The 21,670-nt window shown below is 38.0% G+C and overlaps 1 protein-coding gene across 4 annotated transcripts in view; it reads right to left on the minus strand.

Annotated features, from left to right (window-relative positions):
• Positions 1 to 21,670, minus strand: part of PPP1R21 (protein phosphatase 1 regulatory subunit 21) — a 56,762-nt gene that overhangs the window by 23,462 nt on the left and 11,630 nt on the right. For all 4 annotated transcript variants that reach the window (XM_027113164.1, XM_027113165.1, XM_027113166.1 and 1 more), the window contains 10 exons: positions 19,474 to 19,575; positions 18,167 to 18,331; positions 17,537 to 17,595; positions 16,468 to 16,562; positions 14,265 to 14,317; positions 13,626 to 13,775; positions 11,036 to 11,137; positions 10,860 to 10,948; positions 8,378 to 8,514; positions 2,417 to 2,509 (listed from right to left, as the gene is read on the minus strand). In XM_027113164.1, the coding sequence (XP_026968965.1) occupies positions 2,417 to 2,509; positions 8,378 to 8,514; positions 10,860 to 10,948; positions 11,036 to 11,137; positions 13,626 to 13,775; positions 14,265 to 14,317; positions 16,468 to 16,562; positions 17,537 to 17,595; positions 18,167 to 18,331; positions 19,474 to 19,575 (1,045 nt within the window). The remainder of the gene's footprint in view (positions 1 to 2,416; positions 2,510 to 8,377; positions 8,515 to 10,859; positions 10,949 to 11,035; positions 11,138 to 13,625; positions 13,776 to 14,264; positions 14,318 to 16,467; positions 16,563 to 17,536; positions 17,596 to 18,166; positions 18,332 to 19,473; positions 19,576 to 21,670) is intronic.

The following is a 21,670-nucleotide window of genomic DNA, read 5'->3' on the forward strand; positions in this document are numbered from 1 at the left end:
ATGTTTCCTATGAGTCTACCTGCTTTAGACTTGAGACCAAAGATCAAACAATTCTCACTTAGAATGCCACTTGTTAAAAGATTAATTCACTTCCATTTTAATTCCTTGTAGGATACACATTTTTATAAATCTTTCTTTTTATACTAAGACCAGCCTGCCTTCTTTTTTTTTTTTATAACTTTATTTATTTGTTTATTTAATTTATTTTTGGCTGCGTTGGGCCTTCGTTGCTGCACGTGGGCTTTTTCTAGTTGCGGCGAGCGGGGGCTACTCTTCATTGCAGTGCGCGGGCTTCTCCTTGCGGTGGCTTCTCTTGTTGCAGAGCACAGGCGCTAGGGCGCACGGGCTTCAGTAGTTGTGGCTCACGGGCTCTAGAGCACAAGCTCAGTAGTTGTGGCACACAGGCTTAGTTGCTCCACGGCATGTGGGATCTTCCCAGACCAGGGCTCGAACCTGTGTCTCCTGCATTGGCAGGCGGATTCTTAACCACTGTGCCACCAGGGAAACCCCAGCCTGCCTTCTTGATTGCCTTCCTTCCTTCCTTCTTTCCAACTTGGACCAAGCAATTAAGGGCGAAGCATCAAGGGAAAAGATTTGAAATAAAAGTTCTCTTAAAAACAAAGTATATTCTGGTAATGCAAGTTAATGCTCACTCTGAGTTTTCATGAGAGATACACAACAGTCTTCCAACTGCGTAAGAAGACAGATTTGAACTGTAAAACTAGCCACAAGAGGCCATAATCTGCTTGCCAACCATCCTTCATGTTTCCCAGTCTTCTCTCTTTATATTATGTTCACTTTCAAGGACAGAAACAAGCAGAGGCACAAAGGGGGCTAAGGGAGCCTCTGATCCTCCTCTGATAATCTCCACCAACTCATAGCAAATAATAATAGTAACATTCTTTGATTTGGACCACTTGGCATCTTATGTCATATATGAACAAAAGCATTCTAAAAAAACTCAGAAGTACATTATTATTTATAGAAATATAAATAAAATCAAGATTTTTTGAAATGTAAATGAAGCTTTAAGATCCTCAATGGACAGCTACCCTCCATTGCTCTAGCCTCTCTTTTATCAAAATTCTAGAGAAAACACTAGCAGGAACAAATAGTAACATTAGCATAGGAAAACTTAGGAAACAAAACCAAAAAACGTGTAGCCACAGAGCTACTTGTGGTTTCAATGGCCTAGTTCTACGTTACGTAAAGTTCTGGAATAGAGGACTATGGTTAAGTCTGAGCTCCCCAAACCAAAAGCTGCACAGGAAAAAGGTACCAGTCCCTTGGGTTTTCTATGGACCAGACTAGGTTCTGCAGGGTTGGGCTGCCTCTTGTCACCTGCCACCAAGACTGTCTATGCAAGCTGTGATTCCTGCAACCAGTGTTAGCTCCAGAAGTACAGTGACTTTTAAAGTTCCTTATAATTGAAGACAAGCCACAGGAAGGACCATTTTCCAGACTGAATGGTAAGGTAGTACTGGGTTCCAGACTGAATGGTAAGGTAGTACTGGGTAATTCCACTAAAACTAAGAATGATTCCCAGTAACAGAGGTTATTATGTGGTTATGTGCCAACCTATAGAAAGGCCCCAAATATAGCCATCTTATACATGCCATCCAACAAAGTTTTAAGTTTTTAAAAAGTATTTTCTGTGAAACCAGCAATTGGTCACTAACTGCACACTAAACACCTCAGTGAAAAATCTAGGCACCTGGACTATTTCCAATAGTCCTTAATAATTGCTCCTGCCCTCCTCTCCTCCCCCTACTCCAACAGTCTTCAAACGGAAAAGAACCGAGGAAAAAAACCTAGAAGCCATGCAGAAATATAGATTACAAAATCAGGACTCAGAATCACATGTTAGGAAGCAAATGAAATGACCGTCGACAAGCATATTCTTAGAAGCACATAGCAACTAAAAACTGACCAAAGCTTGAAGACAGACCTTCATTCCTTAAGGCTCTCCTGAACAAAACAGGACTTATAATGGGTACTCTAAACACAGAAACACACAGGAGGCTACGTAGAAAACCAGTGCATTCTTTCTGGGATCTTTAAACCTTCATTTCCTCAGTTCCTTCATGTTTGGGCTCTAACAAGTGCAGTATTTTGCTAAATGCCTCTGAATAGCATGTCTGGCTTGATAAAATTCATACACCTGCCTTAAGTCAGTGTAATGTATTTTTGGCTAAAGTTCCGGGCACAAGGGTTTCTCTTCAGCACTTTGTTTACCTTCAGGAAAGAAGCAGATGGGAAAAGCAGAAGGCAGTAAGCTGTGCACTTCAACGTTAAGCCAAATGCTACTAAACCTTTATGTGGGGTCTATTAGCCTTGACAGTATTTGTTTAAATCTCACTCAGGCAGATCTGAGAAAATGGGACAAAGCTTATTTATGTTCTTTTCCAAGCCTCACCTTTCATGACATCATGAAATCCATGCAGAGCAGCACCAACATTTGTTAAGACAGAACTGTAGTTTGTCCGAAGGAGTCCATCTGGCTCCGTACCTAGGAAACCAAGATCACAAGCCTAAGCATTTTCCCAGAAGAATTCACCTGAAAAACTGACAGCCCACCATCTCCCCTCTACTTTTGGGAAGAGAGAGAGTGAATACTGATTGTGATATGTTGAAAATAATGGCTCTTAAAATCATTGTAGACACATTCAGATAGAATGGTGATAATTACAGGGATCTTAACTGATTTGCATCCCCCATGTCCACAGATATTAATGGTTACAAGAATCAAAATTAAATTGCTAAGCAGGATTATGTCTTTCATGATTCTTTTTGAAATGAAAGCCTTTGTGAATTTCACCTTGTTACTACAGAACACATTTCTCATTTTGTGCTTTTCCTACATATTATTGTTTGCTGAACATCACTAAAAACACTATTATTCAAACATCACAGTTCCAATTCTGGCATGACAGCATAAGCAAGCTCCACATACCCACTCACCAGCACAACTGGTGAAAATGATTTAAAAATAACCACTTTAAACTCTGGAAATTATCCTAAGGGCATACAGCAAGTAAAGAAACATTTAATCAAGAAAATCTGTATTAACTCAGTAACAAAAGCAAGAATCTGTGGTATGTGAACCAAAACCCACTCGGTCCCCTCACCAGTCAGTGAGCTAGAAATCCCAGTCCCGAGGGTGCAGCCAAGAGCACAAGGCTCCCTCTCCCCTAGCTCAGCTGGAGGGCTGCATTGCTTATCTCGCTCTCAGCTACCTGTTGCTGAGGCTAAGTTCTAGGTAAATATGACTCAGAGGTGGGGGGTTCTCTTCTTTTACCCAGCCCTGACTTGTGGGATGGAGGCTCTACGTGGCATGGCGCTGCTGAGAATCTGTGGCCCTGATCATCCTGGCCCCAGCTCATTAACAGGAGTTCCATGCTGAAAGAAGCAAGCTGAGGAGCCCAGCGGCTGCTGCCCTACCTCTCCATGGAGTAATGCAGGGGTGTCACTCTGAGAGAAGTGCATCACTGTCATCATCCCCTGCACAGAACCATGGCTCAGAGATTTAGCCCAAGGGAGAAACAGTTCTTAAAACAGAAAGCTCTGAATCTCTTCCCAAAGGAATTGACTTAATTCACAACAGACTGTGGAGAAGTTCAAGCCTAGGGATGCTCTCAAAAATAATGGCACTTGTGCTGAAGGTAATTCGGAGGATTCATTGGAGATATAAGGTAGACTGACACCTAGACACACAATAGAACAGTTAGACTTAATTGATATCTACAGGACACTACATTAAAAAAAAAAAAAATAGAATACACATTCTTTTTCCAAGGGCACATGGGACATTCTCTAGAATAGACCACAAACTAAGACCCAAAACAAGCCTCAACAAACTTAAAAGGACAAAAATTATTTCAAGCACCTTTTCTGACCACAAGGGCATGAAACAAGAAATCAACCACAGAAAGATAAACGAGAAAAAAATGGTTATATGGTGACTAAACAACATGCTACTAAAAAGCAAATAGGTCAACAATGAAGTCAAAGAGGAAATTAAAAAATACCTTGAGACAAACGACAATGAAAACACAACCATACAAAACCTATGGGATGCAGCAAAAGCAATCCTAAGAGGGAAGTTCATAGTGATACAGGCCTACCTCAAATAAACCTAAACTACCACCTGAAACAATCAGAAAAAGAACAAACAAAATCTAAAGTCAGCAGAAGGAAGGAAATAATAAAGATCAGAGAGTAAATAAATAAAATAGAGATTTTAAAAACAACAGAAAAAAATCAATAAAACCAAGAGCTGTTTTTTTGAAAGGATAAACAAAATCAACAAACCACTGACCAGGCTCACCAAGAAGAAAATAGAGAGGGCCCAAATAAACAAAATAAGAAATGAAAGAGGAGAAATAACAACCAATACTGCAGAAATATAAAAAATCTTAAGAAATTATTATGAACAGTTATATGCCCAAAAAAAATTAACAACCTAGAAGAAATGGACAAGTTTCTAGAAACATACAGACTGCCAAAAAGGAATCAAGAAGGAACAGATAATCTGAACAGACTGATCACTAGAAGTAAAATAGAATCTGTAATTAAAAAAAAAAACCTCCCTGCAAACAAAAGTCCTGGACCCGATAGCTTCATTGGGGAATTCTACCAAACGTACAAAGAAAAACTTACACCTATCCTTCTCAAACTCTTCCAAAAGACTGAAGAGGAAAGAACACTCTCAAAGTAATTCTATGAAGCCACTATCACACTGATACCAAAACCAGAAAAAGACACTACCAAAAAAGAAAATTACAGGCCAATATCTGATGAATATAGAAGCAAAGATTGTCAAAAAAGTTTAGCAAACCAAATCCAAGAACACATAAATAGGATCATACACCATAATCAAGCTGGATTCATTCCAGGGTCACAAGGATGGTTCAACATATGCACATCAATCAATGCGATACACCACATGAACAAAAGAAAAGACAAGAAACACATGATCATATCAACAGATGCAGAAAACGCATTTGACAAAATTCAACATCCATTCATGATAAAAACTCCCACCAAAGTGTGTATAGAGGTAACAAATTTCAACATAATAAAAGTCATTTATGACAAACCCATAGCCAACATAATATTAAGTGATGAAAAGCTGAATTCTGGAACAAGGCAAGGATGCCCACTTTCATCACTTCTATTCAACATAGTATTGCAAGTCCTAGCCACAGCAATCAGACAAAAAAAAGAAGCAAAAATATCCAAATTGGAAGGGAAGAGGTAAAATTGTCATTATGTGCAGATGACATAATAATCTATATAGAAAACCCTAAAGACTCCACACAAAACTACTAGAACTCATAAATGAATTCAGTAAGGTAGCAGGATATAAGATTAATATAGAGAAATCTGTTACATTTCTTTACACTAACAATGAAACACCAGAAAGAGAAAGTAAAAAACAATTTTGTTTAAAATCATATCAAAAAAAAAAAAACCTAGGAATAAGCCTAATCAAGGTGGTGAAAGACTTATACGCTGAGAACTATTAAACACTGATAAAGGAAATCAAAGATGATTCAAGAAAACGGAAAGTTACCTCATGCTCTTGGACTGGAAGAAATAATATTGTTAAAATGCCCATACTAGCCAAAGGAATCTACAGATTTAATGCAATCCCTATCAAATTACCCATGACACTTTTCACAAAACTAGAATAATTCTAAAGTTTATATGGAACCACAAAATATCCAGAATTGCCAAAGCAATCCCGAGGAAAAAGAACAAAGCTAGAGGCATAACCCTTCCAGACTTCAGATAATAATACAAAGCTACCATAATCAAAACAGCATGGTACTGCACAAAAACAGACATATGAATCAATGGAACAGAATAGAGAGCCCAGAAATAAACCCACACACCTACAGCGCATTAATCTTCAACAAAGGAGGCAATAATATACAAAGGGGAAAAGACAGTCTTTTCAGAAAGTGGTATGGGAAAGCTGGACAGCCACATATAAATCAATGAAGTTAGAACACTGCCTTACACCACACACAAAAATAAACTCAAAATGGCTTAAAGACTTAAATATAAGACATGACACCATAAAACTCCTAAAGAAGAACACAGGCAAAACACTCTTTGACATAGATTGTAGCAATATTTTCTTAGATCAGTCTCCCAAGGCAAAAGAAATAAAAGCAAAAATAAACAAATGGGACCTAATCAAATTTATAAGCTTTTGAACAGGAAAGGAAACCATAAACAAAATGAAGACAACCTACAGACTGGGAGAAAATATTTGCAAATGATGCAACCAACAAGGGCTTAATTTCCAAAATATACAAACTGCTCCTACAGCTCAATATCAAAAACACAAACAACCCAATCAGAAAAATGGGTAAAGGGAATTCCCTGGCAGCCCAGTGGTTAGGACTCTGTGCTTTCACTGCCTAGGGTGCGGATTCAACCCACTGATGGGGGAACTAAGATCCCGCAAATCGCATGGCACGGCCAAAAAAAAATGGGTAGAAGACCAAAACAGACATTTCTCCAAAGAAGACACACAGATGGCCAACATGCACATGAAAAGATGCTAGAGAAATGAAAATCAAACCTACAATGAGCTATCATCTCACACTGGTCATAATGGTCATCATCAAAAAGCCTACAAATAGGGCTTCCCTGGTGGTGCAGTGGTTGAGAGTCCGCCTGCCGATGCAGGGGACACGGGTTCGTGCCCTGGTCCGGGAAGACCCCACATGCCACAGAGCGGCTGGGCCTGTGAGCCATGGCCGCTGAGCCTGTGCGTCCAGAGCCTGTGCTCCGCAACGGGAGAGGCCACAGCAGTGAGAGGCCCGCGTACCGCAAAAAAAAAAAAAAAAAAAAAAAAACTTGTTCACAAATGTCTATAGCATCATTATTCACAATAGCCAAAAGGTGGAAACAACCCAGATGTCCATCAACTGATAGGTAGATAAATAAAATGTGATATATCCATCCAATGGAATATTATTCTGCAATAAAAAGGAATGAAATACCTATACATGCTACAACTTGGATGAATCTTGAAAATATTATGCCAAGTGAAAGAAAGCAGTCACAAAGGACCACAGATTACATGATTCCATTTATATGAAATGTTCAGAACAGGCAATTCTATAGACAGAAAGTAGATTAATGGTTGCTTGGTACTGGGCGGGGACAGAACAGGGGATGATAGCTAAAACAGAGGGTGATAGCTAAAGTATACAGGGTTTCTTCTTCTTCTTCTTTTTTTTTTTTTTTTTTTTTTGCGGTGCGTGGGCCTCTCACTGTTGTGGCCCCTCCGTTGCGGAGCACAGGCTCCGGACGCACAGGCTCAGCGGCCATGGCTCACGGGCCCAGCCGCTCCGCGGCATGTGGGATCCTCCCGGACCAGGGCACGAACCCGCGTCCCCTGCATCGGCAGGCGGACTCTCAACCACTGCACCACCAGGGAAGCCCGACAGGGTTTCTTCTTAAGGTGATGAAAATATTCTAAAACTGACTGTAGTGTTGATGCACATGTCTGTGACTGTAGTAAAAACTACTGAACAGTACACTTTAAATGGGTAAATTGTATGATATGTAAATTATATCACATTTAAGCTGTTACAAAAAACAAATAATCAAATCACTACTATAAAAATCATGGTTTTCTTACAAACATCATTTAAACTGAGGTCCATTCAATGGCCTGAAAATACTTTTTTCAAATTAAAACAGCATTTTCTTCCCCAAGACTTTCAACCTTTACATTTTGGGACTTTGTTATGATACAGTTCCTCTAAAAATAGCATTTTTACTATTAATCTTCCCTTCCCCTATGCTACTTGTTGGAAAGTTGCTACGAATTCTTACGCTTTGCCCCTCTCCATTTAAAAAAGAGGAAGGAGAGAAAGAGATTTAATTTTTTTTTTTTTTTTCGGTACGCGGGCCTCTCACTGCTGTGGCCTCTCCCATTGCGGAGCACAGGCTCCGGACGCGCAGGCTCAGCGGCCATGGCTCACGGGCCCAGCCGCTCCGTGGCATGTGGGGTCTTCCCGGACATGAAGCCGTGTCCCCTGCATCGGCAGGCGGACTCTCAACCACTGCGCCACCAGGGAAGCCCAAGAGATTTAATATTTAATGTATGTCTTCGATGCCTGATATTGTACATTCTTAATTTAACTTAATCACATTTACCTCCGTTTTATAAGTGGGAAAAGAGAAGCAGAGAAGTGATTTGCCCAAGACCCTAAATGTATAAGGAGCTGGAGGATTTGAATTCAAGATTTTCTGAACCTCTTCTCACTTCAACACGCCAAAGCACCTCCCTTCTCAAGCTTCTTGTACTCTAATTTCTTCAAGTTGAACCATGAGTAACAAACATGCTTACTTGGCAAGGCGAGAAGACCAATGTAAGTCTGCAGCTTCTCAAACACAGCTGTCATCTTTTTCATGTCCTGGGACAGCTCTAGATTCCTGGCTCGTAATGCAGACGTGCAAAGGGAAGCTTCACATTCTTCTTCTAAACTAAGAATGGGCAGATTTTATAAAAGTGAGCATCCTGAACGATTTTCAACTAGCTATAAGAAATCATCTAAATTCTCAAACATCTATATCCAAAGAGAGAATTTACCAAAAAAGGAATTTGATCTCATTTACAAGGTTCCATTTTTTATACCATAATACATACACCTGCTTGCTGCAAACGCCAATGCAGCAAAAGACAACTAAATGGAAGAAAAAATAAAGGGAGGTGCCCATTAGCTTTCCATCCGGAGAGCAGCAAAAACATGTTTCCCTTCAAAATATTTTCAGGAGAAAAATATTTCATAGACTGAATTCCTAAAGAGAATTAATTACACAGGAACTAAGAAAGAAAATCATTGAGAAACCTTTTTCAGTGTATGTAGGTTCAAAAGTCAAACAGATTGGAAAAAACAATCTATAGGCTCAATACAAAAATAAATGCTTAACATTCATAAAATACATTTTACCATTTTCAATTTTAAATGGTGCTTTGGAAAACTTAATTATAAGGTTAAAAAAACTACATTGACTCTTAAGAGTGTTTATTTAAAATGTGCAGTAATTAAGTAAAATGCTTTTTACACAAAGCTACGAAAGTAATTAGCACAGAATGATAATCATATCCATTCCCTTGACCTTGCCTCTTCTATTTATTTATAGCAAACAGCTTCATTCGGTACTAAGCCCATTTACTACTAATGAACATGTCATCTTGTCAACTAAAGTGGTATTTAAACCAATGACCAAAAAATTGCCTAAAAACATAAATACCTGATAACATAGGGCTGAAGGCATATGGAACAGAACATTCCAAGAATAGGAATCTTAAATCAAGAAAGGACTTATCCAGTGTTTCTAAAAATGTAATAGTGAAAAAATAAATTAAGATAAAATAACAATGCTTAACTGTTTCAAGTAGTAAATACCACTTTTGCAATGGTTCTTTTTTTTTTTTTAATAGGAGAAAAAAAAATTTAATTACATATGTAGGGGAGTCCACAAAGACATTGAGACTCAAGGGCAAGTGGGGCAACTGAGGCTTATATATGCCATCCTGAGGTAAGGAATGGGATAGGAGCCTGGAGAAGGGGAAGTCACAGGATGATAAGAAGAGCAGATGTTTGGCAATTAGAAGTTTTGCAATGGTTCTTAGAGTCTTTTCAACGTAAGCCAAATCAATAAAGTGTATTCAATTTAGTGTTAAACTTCCAGAGTCAATTTTCAAAAAAACTTTAATTATACTGAACTAAAACATTTAAGGATCTGAATGAAACTGTTTGTTTGTTTCAATAGTTTACTTGTTTCAAAATGTTCATTTGTTTCATTAGTTTGTCATAATTCCCTGATTCCTAAAATTCTGTCATGTGCACAAATCATAGAATTCAGTTACTGAAATGCCTTTGTTAGGTTAGAATTAGGAAATAAGATGGAAATAAGATGGCTCTTAACACATTAATTTTTAATAATAAAATTTCATATTATTGAAGAGCTAAAACCTACTACTTTAGTTTTACAAGGACTTAAAAACTATAATTACTTGTATATTTTCAACATCTGTAAGTTATTCATCTACGTATTTCCTAAACCTTATTTTGCAATATACTATACTACATATATGCTCTAATTTCTCCTATGTATTATTATTATTATTGTATTATTCTTTGATTACTTTTTTTAAAGACTAAATCTTAGGATGAAAAGATTTAGATGAATTAGGACTCTTGGTAGTTTTAGACCAAAAGTATCAAAATGTACAAGGAGTATTCTCAAATTTCCAATTACATAAATTATTTTCTCTTGCCTTTCTAGAAATGTTTAAGATGGAGCATTTAAGGCTACTTAATGACATATCCTATGAGGGCTGAAGTATGTACACAAAGTTTTTACTTTATAACTTAAATAAATCACCAATAATAAAAACAATATACTATTTCAAAGAAACCTAAGGATTATAAATTGTAATGTAGAGGTTAACTATTATAACCCCCACCTAGATGTTTATAGTAAAAGGATAAAAAATACCCCAAAATGAAATATTTCCTTCAATAAATGTGTCATTCACAATCATTAAAAATACTGGTTCATATTGCATTATGTGGTTATAGTAGTAATCTCAGTACAGAATACTGAAAAAACCTTAGCTGACAAACTACAATTCAATTTTCTTAAATATAAGTTTGTGCTGCTCAAACCATGACTTTCCTTTTTCACAAAAGTCCAAATTGGTTGTGGTGCAGAAAGGTCAGGCAGATCACAAGAAGCACATGTTATTACTTTAGTAACTCCAGCACAGCTCAGATGATACCTCGCAATTCCCCAAGTTCCCTGGCCCAGAGGGTAAGTACCTTTTTAACTGATAAGGAAGAATCTTCCTAAGAAAACATATGTAAGAGGTTAAATGCTCTGAAAAAGTTTTCAATTTCACAGTTGTCTCCTGGAAAAGAAAAAATTTCAAGGTTAACAGAGTCATTTGAAAAAGAAGAGCTCCCATTTCCAGAAGTAAAACATAGAAGAAAATTACCAGGACAGTCACAGTATCCTCAGTAATACTTTCAAATAAATGAAGCATTCCTTCCTCAAGAGGGCGGACATAGGATGCATTTTCATGAAGATACTGTGAGAACTAAATAGAAGGGAAAGAATTGTGAGTTAAATCACTGGAAAATAAAGAATAGCAAAACATTTGTAAATGGACTCGCTGAGTTTTAAACCTAAATTCTTTTGCAAACTTTTTTTGGGAAATCAGGCTTTTACACAGAGCTCCCCTCTAAAATCCTAGATATTATTCCCAAGTCCCCATTCCATTGCAAAATGAGGAACTAGAAGAGGGATGACATAATTAATGACCAGGCATGAAGCAAATGGGGAGGGGATACTATTTACAACACAGTACCAACAGGCCTTCTTCTCTAAACAACTGCTTCTTCATAGGGGTCCCAGTTAAAAAAAAAAAAAGGTTTGATAATCAAAACTGTATGACAGATTTTTGTGTTATATAACTCATTTAATTTAACTCATTTTTTAGAAGCAAAGGACTTTTAAGTACAGTTTCTTATTTTCACTGTATACAATGTTCAAGGTTAACAAATTCCATGAATGTAATTATCATCAAAATGAGAATATAAAAACTTTTATAACTGTCATGGATACTGTAATATTTACAAAGGACTAATTCAGTATGAAGAATAGATTCAGAAAAAGATTCCCCAGGCATTTAGACAATTGAGAAGCAAGAAGTTAATTTTTCACTTGTGAAATATCTCAGTTTTCTAAATACTGTATAATGGCTCAAATTTCTTTTTCTCAGTATAGAAATGTAAGGTCTCATTTTGCAGATAGGTGATTCAATTGGCCCTACTGCAAACTACACAGATATATGGCCCTGGGAAATTCAGTCTCTCTGGGCTTCGATCTTTAGAGCTGTAAATAAGTTGAACTCTAAGCTCAGGTATAAACGTTTACTTTATGATTCTATGAACAAGTCTAAACGCTTTGGTCATCTTTTAACAAATGGTTTCTGAATCTTCAGTAATACAGACTTAATAGAAAATCACATAGGGCCTTTCAGAGGCCAAAGCACCAAGGGTAAAATATTGAGAAAAATAGGAATTCTGCAAAGTAATGAAATGTTTCTATTAAGATTAACATATTTGATTCTCGCTGTGTGGGCATAATATGGCAACAAGCTAAAATAAAGTAATGGCAGGAATTCCCTAGTGGTCCAGTAGTTAAGACTCAGCGCTTTCACTGCTGGGGTCCGGGTTCAATCCCTAGTTGAGGAACTAAGATCCCGCAAGCCAGACGGTGTGGCCAAAAAACCCCCAAAACCAACCAACCAAATAAATAAATAAATAAAATAAAAAGTAAATAAAATAAAATAATGGACGAAGAATCAGTGGAAAAAAATGTTTTTATATTATAGGAAGTATAAAAGAAAATATAACTACATTAAAATGCTGCAGTTCCATTTTCCTTACTGAGGTCATCTGAAAGCTTTTTCCCACGGTGATATTAAAGAGCATTTCAAAGGCCCAAAGTTTAATTTTTATGAACTTCAAAAGATTTGTGGAGTCAGATGAAAATTGATGAAAAGCAAGCATCTGCTGAGGGCTTCCTATGAGTACGGCAGCATGACGACAATGGTAAGAGCTAGCCTTTACTGAGTACTTACTGTGTGCCAAGCACTGTTCTTAGCACTGTACATGTATTATCTCATTAAATCCTCAAACATACATACCTGTGGGGTAGGTACTTTATCCTCCATTTTCAAGATGCACAGAGAGGTTAAATAAACTGACCAAGGGGACATAGAAAGTGGCAGAACTGGGCTACCACCCCAGAAGTATGACTCCAGAATCTAAGCCTTTGCTATACTAACAGGATCTGTGGACATAAATACTATTCAAACCCTGGAAATACTGCATGATGCACACACAGACACCAACAAAAAGCTGATGAGAAGAATCAGGTAAGCAGAGAGTGGCATGACTCACTTCAGACACCACAGTATGGGGCACTTAGAGTTCATCTATCACAAGCCCCCTAATTTCCTCCCTTCAAGATGGCCCCAATAATCCCCACCTCCTGCTATTCTTGGCTCTGAGTAACACCCACCCTCACACACTGTGTCAGGGCCAGTCTGTGTTACCAGTACAATATGGCAAAAGTGGTGGTATGTGACTACGTGCATACTCCCTATGGTTTCCTACTCCATGGTTTTGCTCATGTCTTTCCCTCTCCTGCGGTGAAAAAATACCCACCCCGCTTCACTCCTCCCATGCAAATCATGCTCATTTTTCAAAGTCCAGTTAAATCACCAAAGAACCTTTCCAGACACTACCACCGACAGCAATCTCCCCTCCTTGATAACCTCGTATCACTTACTGCCCATACCACTCACTCACACTAAGGTCTTTAACAACTCCCTTGCTATTTCATTTCTTAAGAATCCCCACGTTTGCCATATTTTACCTTAAGGGTAAAGACTACGATTTGTAGCTTTTCCCATGTCCTCCACAGTACTTGGCAGAGGCACACAAGTGGTCTGATAATTAGTAACAAGTCTCCACGTTTGTTCAGGGCAAACAAAAGGTATCCTGAGTTAAATGTACCTTCTGATTCAATGGAGATATAGTGTCAATGGCAGAATCAACAGGAAAAATCTGAATCCTCTGTTCTGTATAGGTGTGAAAGTTCAGAAGACCCTTGACGAGATCTTGAACGAAAGCCAGGGCCTGCCCAGCGATATCCCGCATCTTCAGCTTTAAAACGAAAAGGATACAGTTAAAGTCAACTATCAAGTTATTACTCCCAAACAACTTTAAGAAGTCTGCTTTTGGAGAAACATTTGAATTCTAGTATAATTATTCCTTAATTTAAATTCATTTGCTCCCACTTAGATTTTAATACTACCGTCTAAGTAAATTACAATAGAAAGCCGCCAGCTTTGGTAAATATACCTCTCCACTTAACCTAGACTGTTTAAGTGCAAAACCTAAAAGAAAGGTATGACTCAAAAATCAGTGCATCCCACAATTCAGTTCTAATGTTATCGGACAAGAGATGGCAAAAATCTATATTATTTACAAATTCAGAAAACAGCGAGTTTCACAATTTTTAAGAATGTATGAGGAAAGAAAGTAAAAGTGAAACGCAATGGTTTGGTGCACTAAACAGAGGCCCAAACAACTAACTGGTGTTTCTGAAAAGTTTGACACACACATCACTGAAAATAAAAACTTCATCTTTACCTGATGTCTCCTATTGTGGACTGGAACGTTCAGAGCATTATACTGACTATATTCTACAAAACAAAAACGGCTGTTCATTAAGTCATTTTACATTTACGAAAAAAGAGCTTAACTGAGAAATAATAAATGCTCACCCCGTTTCCCAGCTTCTCTCCCCCTCAGCCCCTTCCCTTCCTGATCACTGCAGTGCACTCTGCACAGGCCTCTTTGTACTATGCGCCCCTCATTCCCACCACTCCCAACACGGGGGCTCATCCATCCCAGTTGGGTCAATCAGCTGGTGCATCAGTTTCTCTCCCCAGATCTAGGCTTTTATTCACAAATGTACACATCAGTAGGGAAAGAGATGCACACCAATCTGTTAGAATATTAAGCCACAACAAAGTTACCGTCAACATCTTTCCCAGAAACCTGCTCCCCGTCTGCCTCTTTGATTTCTGTCAGCTGCACCACATCATTCCACCACACTGCCTCCTGTTGCTCCCTTGCCTCCCTGCATCTCCCTGACAACTCAGCCTCCAGCCCCCATCACAGCACACCAGGACTATCATCACAGCAGCATCAGCCCCCTTCTCCCATTCCAGGGTAGTCTGCACTCTGTTGCCAGATGAACTTTGTGAGTGCACAAATTTCACCAAGACATTTCCAAAAGCTTCTGCAACAACCTACTGACTTGCAAATTAAGTCCTCCCAAGCCCTTTGCCCAGAACTTGAGGGTCCAGCCCCACCCTCCCTTTCAGAACTTACCCATCATTGGCATCCACATCCCACCCACTCTGGCCTCCAGTCATACTTAACTAATTACTGCTGTCAGGCCCTGACAGCACCTTTATCCTACATAACCACACTCCATGCAATTCCCTGGCTCGTTCTCCCTCACCTCTCTTACCAATAAAACCTACTTTTGCATCCTGGCCCAGCCCAAAGCACACTTCTTCCAAAAGGCTTCCCCAAACCACCCCACCAGTAGTAATCATCCTTACTCTGAAACCCCAAGAGGTTCTTCATGGAATAGCTTAGCTTATATTTTAGATATTTCTCTACCTTATTTCTTCCCTACTGGACTATAAATTCCTTGAGGGTAGGTAGAGATTTTTGTCTTATACGTTTTTGCATATCCTGTGCTCCCCACCCATTTAGACTTTCAGTAAATAATCTCTAAATATTTCGGAACTAAAAGTAGTAACCTACTTGTGACATGGTAAGAACCTAAAATAGGGTGACAACTAGTACTGGAAAAGAAAGGATAAACCCAAAGAGACTCAGAAGGAAATGATTAGAACCTGATGACTAAAGAATAAGGGGAAAATGAAATGCCAAGGTTTTAAGCCTAGTGGATCAAAGTATGCTGGTGCTATTTACATTAATGTAGAAAGCAGTAACAGGTGTTGTTTTCAGATGAATTTAGGTTTTTGATATAATAATGACATATGCTGATTTCAGTGTTAGAGCAAACTACTATTTTTCTTTGGTGTCTTTTCTTCCCTCTTTTTTTAGGTCTTCCCTAAGAAAAATTGAGAAGAAGTCAAAAATTAATTTCAATGATATAATTGTAAAAAAGGAAATGTGTACTAATTTAAATTTAAGTTTCCAGATCAAAACAATTGTTTTCTTTGTCTTCAAGGTTTAGATTTAATACCTGTCTAAAGGTTACAAATTTGGCATCTGTTATATATGTAAGTTGATTTTTCTTTTTTTAACTTCTTTTTGTTGCTCTTGGCTGTGTAAATTACCAGACCATTCCCAGAATGAGCAGGAAGCAGGGCTTACCCAAGTCAACTCCCTAACTATCTCTGGGGATTGTCCAAAGGGCAGGAGATACCAGGCTAAGAAGATTCACCTCCCACCCACCCCGCTACTCCTCTCCCACCTTGCCGCCCACCATGATCAAATTTTCTTGTACAAATATTCAGGTACTTTATGTGAAGGTTGGTTTTCACCTTGGGATATGTTAAATACATGCAATTAAAAAATGTGGCTTTGGGCTTTTGCCAAGAAGCCTAGCTTCAGAATAGTTATGTGACAAATTAAAATCTCCCTATGAAACATGAAGGCCAAAGCTGATCAAAAGGACAAAAAGAAAGCAACCCTCTGTTAGGCCAAAGAGATTTTCTGCCAAATAGATTACAAATTATTTTAATTAGTTGGCTATCATAAAGAGGTTCAGAGTTGCAAATAATGGAAAACTGTACATAATACCTACTTGTATCATTAAAAGGTACTTTTTCATTGATGATTGATAAGGATTCCTCTAATCTACTTGACAAATCTTCATGAAGATTCTTTAACTGTAACTGACTGAAAGAAAAAATACAAAACCACATTATCAATAGACAGTAGGTCATGATTTGCTTGTTACCTCAACAGCTGGTACCAGGCTGTCAGAGGATGGTACCTGACATCTGGGATACCCTTGGTAGTAGAGAATTGTTAAAAAAAAAAAAAATGAAGATAAGAAAAATACTAAGCCTTGACTCTAAAGCTCCTGAGACTCCTGTTGAATGACTGGAAGTTTCAAAGAATTTATCACAGTCCCAATATCTTATACAATTTTAAGTTTATCTCCCCAAGCTCAAAATAATCTTAGAGCCATTTCAAACTCATAAATTTTCTCTTTACAACACATAAATATTTGTCCAAGTATTATGGTAAACGTTTTTAAAGTATTAAAGCGTTTTTTTTTTCCCTTGAGCTGAAAATCTGATCATTTTGGGTTTTGATTCAATTAAGACCATAGATACACCATGCATGTTCAATGCAACTAAACTGAAAAAATGCACTTGATTCATTTTATTAAAACCTAAAATATGTCATTTATCAAGTAAATGTTGGTGCATGCTCTTACTACCTAGAGATAATATTTTAAAATGTAAATATCTCCAAATTATCAATAGATTGCATAACCTCATTTTATTTAAAATTATTTAAAATTAAAAGGTTGACACCATGATCATTAGTCAGTTTTCCTGACTAATGAGAAGGCCTTCTCTTTAGAGTAGTCTGAAACAGAAAGGACCCAGTCCTCAGTACTGGAGCCCCAGAATGCCATCTGCCACAGTCCAAAACATCTGCAGGTTGAGGACTAACACACAGGTCACTCTACAAAGAATTCATAAGGTCCCACAGATAACAAAACTGAAAAGGACCGTGGAGACGATCTACTCCTGTCTCATTGCAAACGTGAGAAAATTAAGACAGAGGAGCTACTACACCAAAACTCGGGTCTTCTGATTCTCACTTCAGGGCCCCTTGGAATTCACGTTTCCACATACCATTCTTCTGTCCGAAGTCGACATTCCTTGGCCTCCTTTTCTAGAGTCTGAGATTTTACCTGAATTTTAGAAGGAAAAAAAAGCACAGGGAACTCTACTCAATATTCTGTAATAAACCTATATGGGAAAAAAATCTGAAAAAGAATGAATATATGTGTATGTGTAACTGAATCAGTTTTCTGTATACCTGAAACTAACACAACACTGTAAATCAACTACACTCCAATAAAATTTAAAAAAATAAAAAATTTTAAAAAATAAACTATGCCAAACTATATTGTTTGGCTTTCCATTTTGAAATCCTGCAGGTAGAGAAAAAATTTTTCTACCCTTTTTTTTATTTTCTGGTTTTCCCCTATAAATTTTATATAGCTATTTACTTGAAATTGTGTTCAATTTGCTAGAAATGTGGTGTGACAAATATAACTAACCAAAATTATATGCATATTGGTCTGTCAAAAAAATAAAAAGAAGAGCAGAGGGCTCAGGCCACAGATGTGAGCTCGCTGCGGAGACGCTGCAGGCAGCAGTCCTGCCTTGAATGGCTAACTTTTGTTCTATAAAGCAGGTGGATGATTTCCAAAAGCCTGGACTATTTTTTCACATGCTCTCACCAACGGCGGGTCTTACCTCTAGTTTAGCCTTGTCGTTCTGCAGCTTCTCGATGGTTTCCATGTACTTCCGGGTCAGGCCATCGACCACAGCTTGGTGCTGGGCCGCTTCCATCTCCAGAGTGGCCAGCCGACTCCTTAGCTCTGCTTCCACGTGCTTGTGCTGCTCATCGGCTTCAAAAAACTGAAAAGAAAAGATCATGGTGTCTTCTCACAACATCCCAATATATACAAATGAAGAGAAAACAACTGCAGCGACTAATCATTGAGCAACTTCCATAAGGTTCCATATGCTCACTGTGCAAAACCACGCAGGCATGAGCTCGGTGGAACCTCAGGGCAGGTCAGAGGCGGTGTACTTGTAATCCCTCCTTTACAGATGGGGAAACAGAAGCTTCAAGGGATGACCTAACTTGTCAAATGTCTCACAGTCACACACTGACTCCAAAGCCTGTACCTCCTTCCTCCCAGGCTCATGGATTTCTATTTTAAACCATTTCTGGCACACAGAAAACTCAACTGACCAGGGTATAACTTTTCTGTTAGGCTGACTTCTGCAATTAAATAATCAAAAATCAAACAGGTGTTACTCCTGAAGCAGGTAAGGCTCCTTTCCTTAATGAGAAGCCAGTAGTAATTAAGAATTATGAATACTTAACAGAAAATTCATGAAGTCAAAAGTTCATTTTGTAAACATTTTCAAAGACTGAGAATGCATATTTATTTTCCACTGTTTGACTATGCTCACCATTTCACACAAAAAATCAGGAGACATAGTTGAATACACTACCCTATGACTCTTAAAATATGCTGAATGGTTTGGAGCAGACACTGATTACTCAACATTCCACAAATATTTGAGGGCCTGCCATGAGTGAGGCCCTGTCCTGAGGCTGGGCAGACAAAACCGACATGGTCTATACACTAATGAGACCTTACAGACTAACAGGGAAACAGATAAAAACCAACTAAGCTATCATAAATTAAAAAGCAAACACTACTTATTGATAAGCCCCCATCTAAATGATCCATCCAACCACCTCCTATATAAAATGAAGAGTGCCCAGTATACTTCTTTATTGTTAACTTATGAAGTTATTCTGCTGTACTCTGAACAAGTGTATATTCAAAGCACACATCCGTATTAAAACATGAATGAGATCTAAGAAATGAATGAACGACAGTGACGTATGTACCTAAGGACCACAGGAAACATTAAAACACCCACCCATACACAAAGCACTCTATCTTGCACTGGTTTTTCCACATTGCAGATCATACAACCCATTTTTAAATTCATATGGAAAAACAGAAAGATTTTCTCACTTGTATGTGCAACCGTTCATTCTCTTCTATCTTCTTTTGCAGGTCTTCATCGAAGACACTCTTCTGCTCTTGACTCAACTGAGAAGAAGATTCTCCACTTTTCTGATGGAAAGAATAAGTTATGTCCACATAACTTTCATCCTTTAGAGAAACATCCTAAGGTACACAGATTCTCTATCACCTTAGTAGCTTGTCTCTTCTACGTGTTCACCATTCTCAAACAATCCTGCAAAAGGTATACAGTCCATCATTTAACTTTTCCTATGTGACACAAGTTGGAACTGCAAATATTGCAACGAGCAGGAAAGCTTAAAAAAAGAGAGAAAATAACAGATAAGGCTCACTATTCTTTGCAGATGAATTCAGGAGTAGTTCTTTTGGAAGACAGAGCAGACCCAGAAAGCTAGCAATACAAATATGCTAATAAATATCATTTCAATTGATCTTTTGGTTTGGGAAATGACAGTTTTACCAATTCCATGAGTCTGAGTTGTTAAAACTCCTTTAAGAAATTAACAGCATTCACAAAAACACATTTATACAGAAGTTCACATAAATTTCTAATTTAAAAAACATAAGATAAAGCTATTATAAATAAACAGAAGGAAAAAGCTCAAAGATTATGAAAAATACTTGCCTTTTGCCTTTTTACCAATATTAACTTTTTCTACATAGAACAGCACTATTTAAGAGCCAATAATGAACATCTGTTTTCATGGAATACACACAGAAGTGAGACTATTCAAGGGGCAGCCTAACAATGAACTGTTCAGACATCAGTCACCACCCTCCTCTGCCTTTCTTGTGCTTCACTCCTCACTTAAAATGAAGTCATTTACTGATCCAATGTGAACCAGTGATTAGAAAGCCCTTTGAAAATGGAGCAGCTATGTAACAAACAGACAAACAAACAAACATTAAATGCGAACACAAGAGGTATGTGCACACAAGGAACACTGTTGAATGACATATTCTGGGTCCTTAGTGCTTCCAAATGTGGAAAGCTCTTATTAAAATTAATTCAGAAGTAATTATACCCAAATCTCTGCTAAAACAGCCCTGGGAGAGGATCTCACTAACCTGGGGAGCATGTTTGAAATACAGATGGCTATTCTCTCCCCAAGGGTCTTTCAGAATTTCCAGAGCATGTGTATTTTGACAGTTTCCCAAGTGATTCTAATACATATCTGTTTTGCCCTCTCTCTTCCCCATTTATTTGAAAATTACCACTCTAGAGAATTCTTCCATGTAGGGGAAATGCATATGGAAATGTACTAACACACAATTATGTCAACTGCCCATCATATGGCAAATACAGTCCTGGGTACTTTTACATGATCCCATTTAATCCTGACAACAAACCTGAGAGTATCTTCCCCACAACTGAGGCTGCAAGGCTAAAAAATTTGCCTAAAGTCATAGAACTATAAATGGCAGACAAAGAATTCAAGCCTGGGCTCAACTCCAAAGCCAGCACTCTTCCCTCCACACCATGCTGCTTCAGAGTTACCGCGGGCCTTCTTCCCTCCAACCATTCTATTATTATTGCCTCAATCCACACATTTGTGGGGTGCTGTTCTACAAACATGCAAGACTTTTAAAGACTCAATCACTAGCTCCTGCCCTTAAAAAAGAAGCAACTTCTAAATCACAGAATGATCAAAAGTACTGGATCATCCATCTTAGAGTAATCAGAATCTCACCTCACGACATAAAACCAGAAGGGAAAAAATCATATTTACATCTCAGGACAATAATACCAAATTGAACTCCTAAGAATAAACACCCGAAGAAAATACATCTGCAACAAACTTACAAGCCTAATGTATGAGCACTTCAACTGCTACTTTCACAGACAGCAGCTACACTTTGACAATGTTTCTCATTCTATCTGCCCTACCTTGGGTTAATGGCAACTCAGTATAACTAAAAAATATCCATAATTTTGACCAATATGAGATACTCCCTTCACTTTTCTCAGTCACTAAATCAACTATGTGCATGTTGGCTCCTAATAAATTCTTGAAAACTCACTTCCATATGAAAATGCCTCTAAGACTGGTATATATTAATAATAAATGTCTGCTTTCTTAACCCAATATCCAGGTGTAATAATGGAACTTTAGAGTATTTGGAGGTGAGGTCTTCTGTTAAAACCAGGATGGCCTGGAGATGTCTGTACCTAATGACAAGGTCA

This window comes from Aethalodelphis obliquidens, unplaced genomic scaffold, assembly GCF_003676395.1.
Source record: "Aethalodelphis obliquidens isolate GAN/ISIS:26980383/991018 unplaced genomic scaffold, ASM367639v1 scaffold12, whole genome shotgun sequence".
Taxonomy (NCBI): Eukaryota; Metazoa; Chordata; class Mammalia; order Artiodactyla; family Delphinidae; genus Aethalodelphis; species Aethalodelphis obliquidens.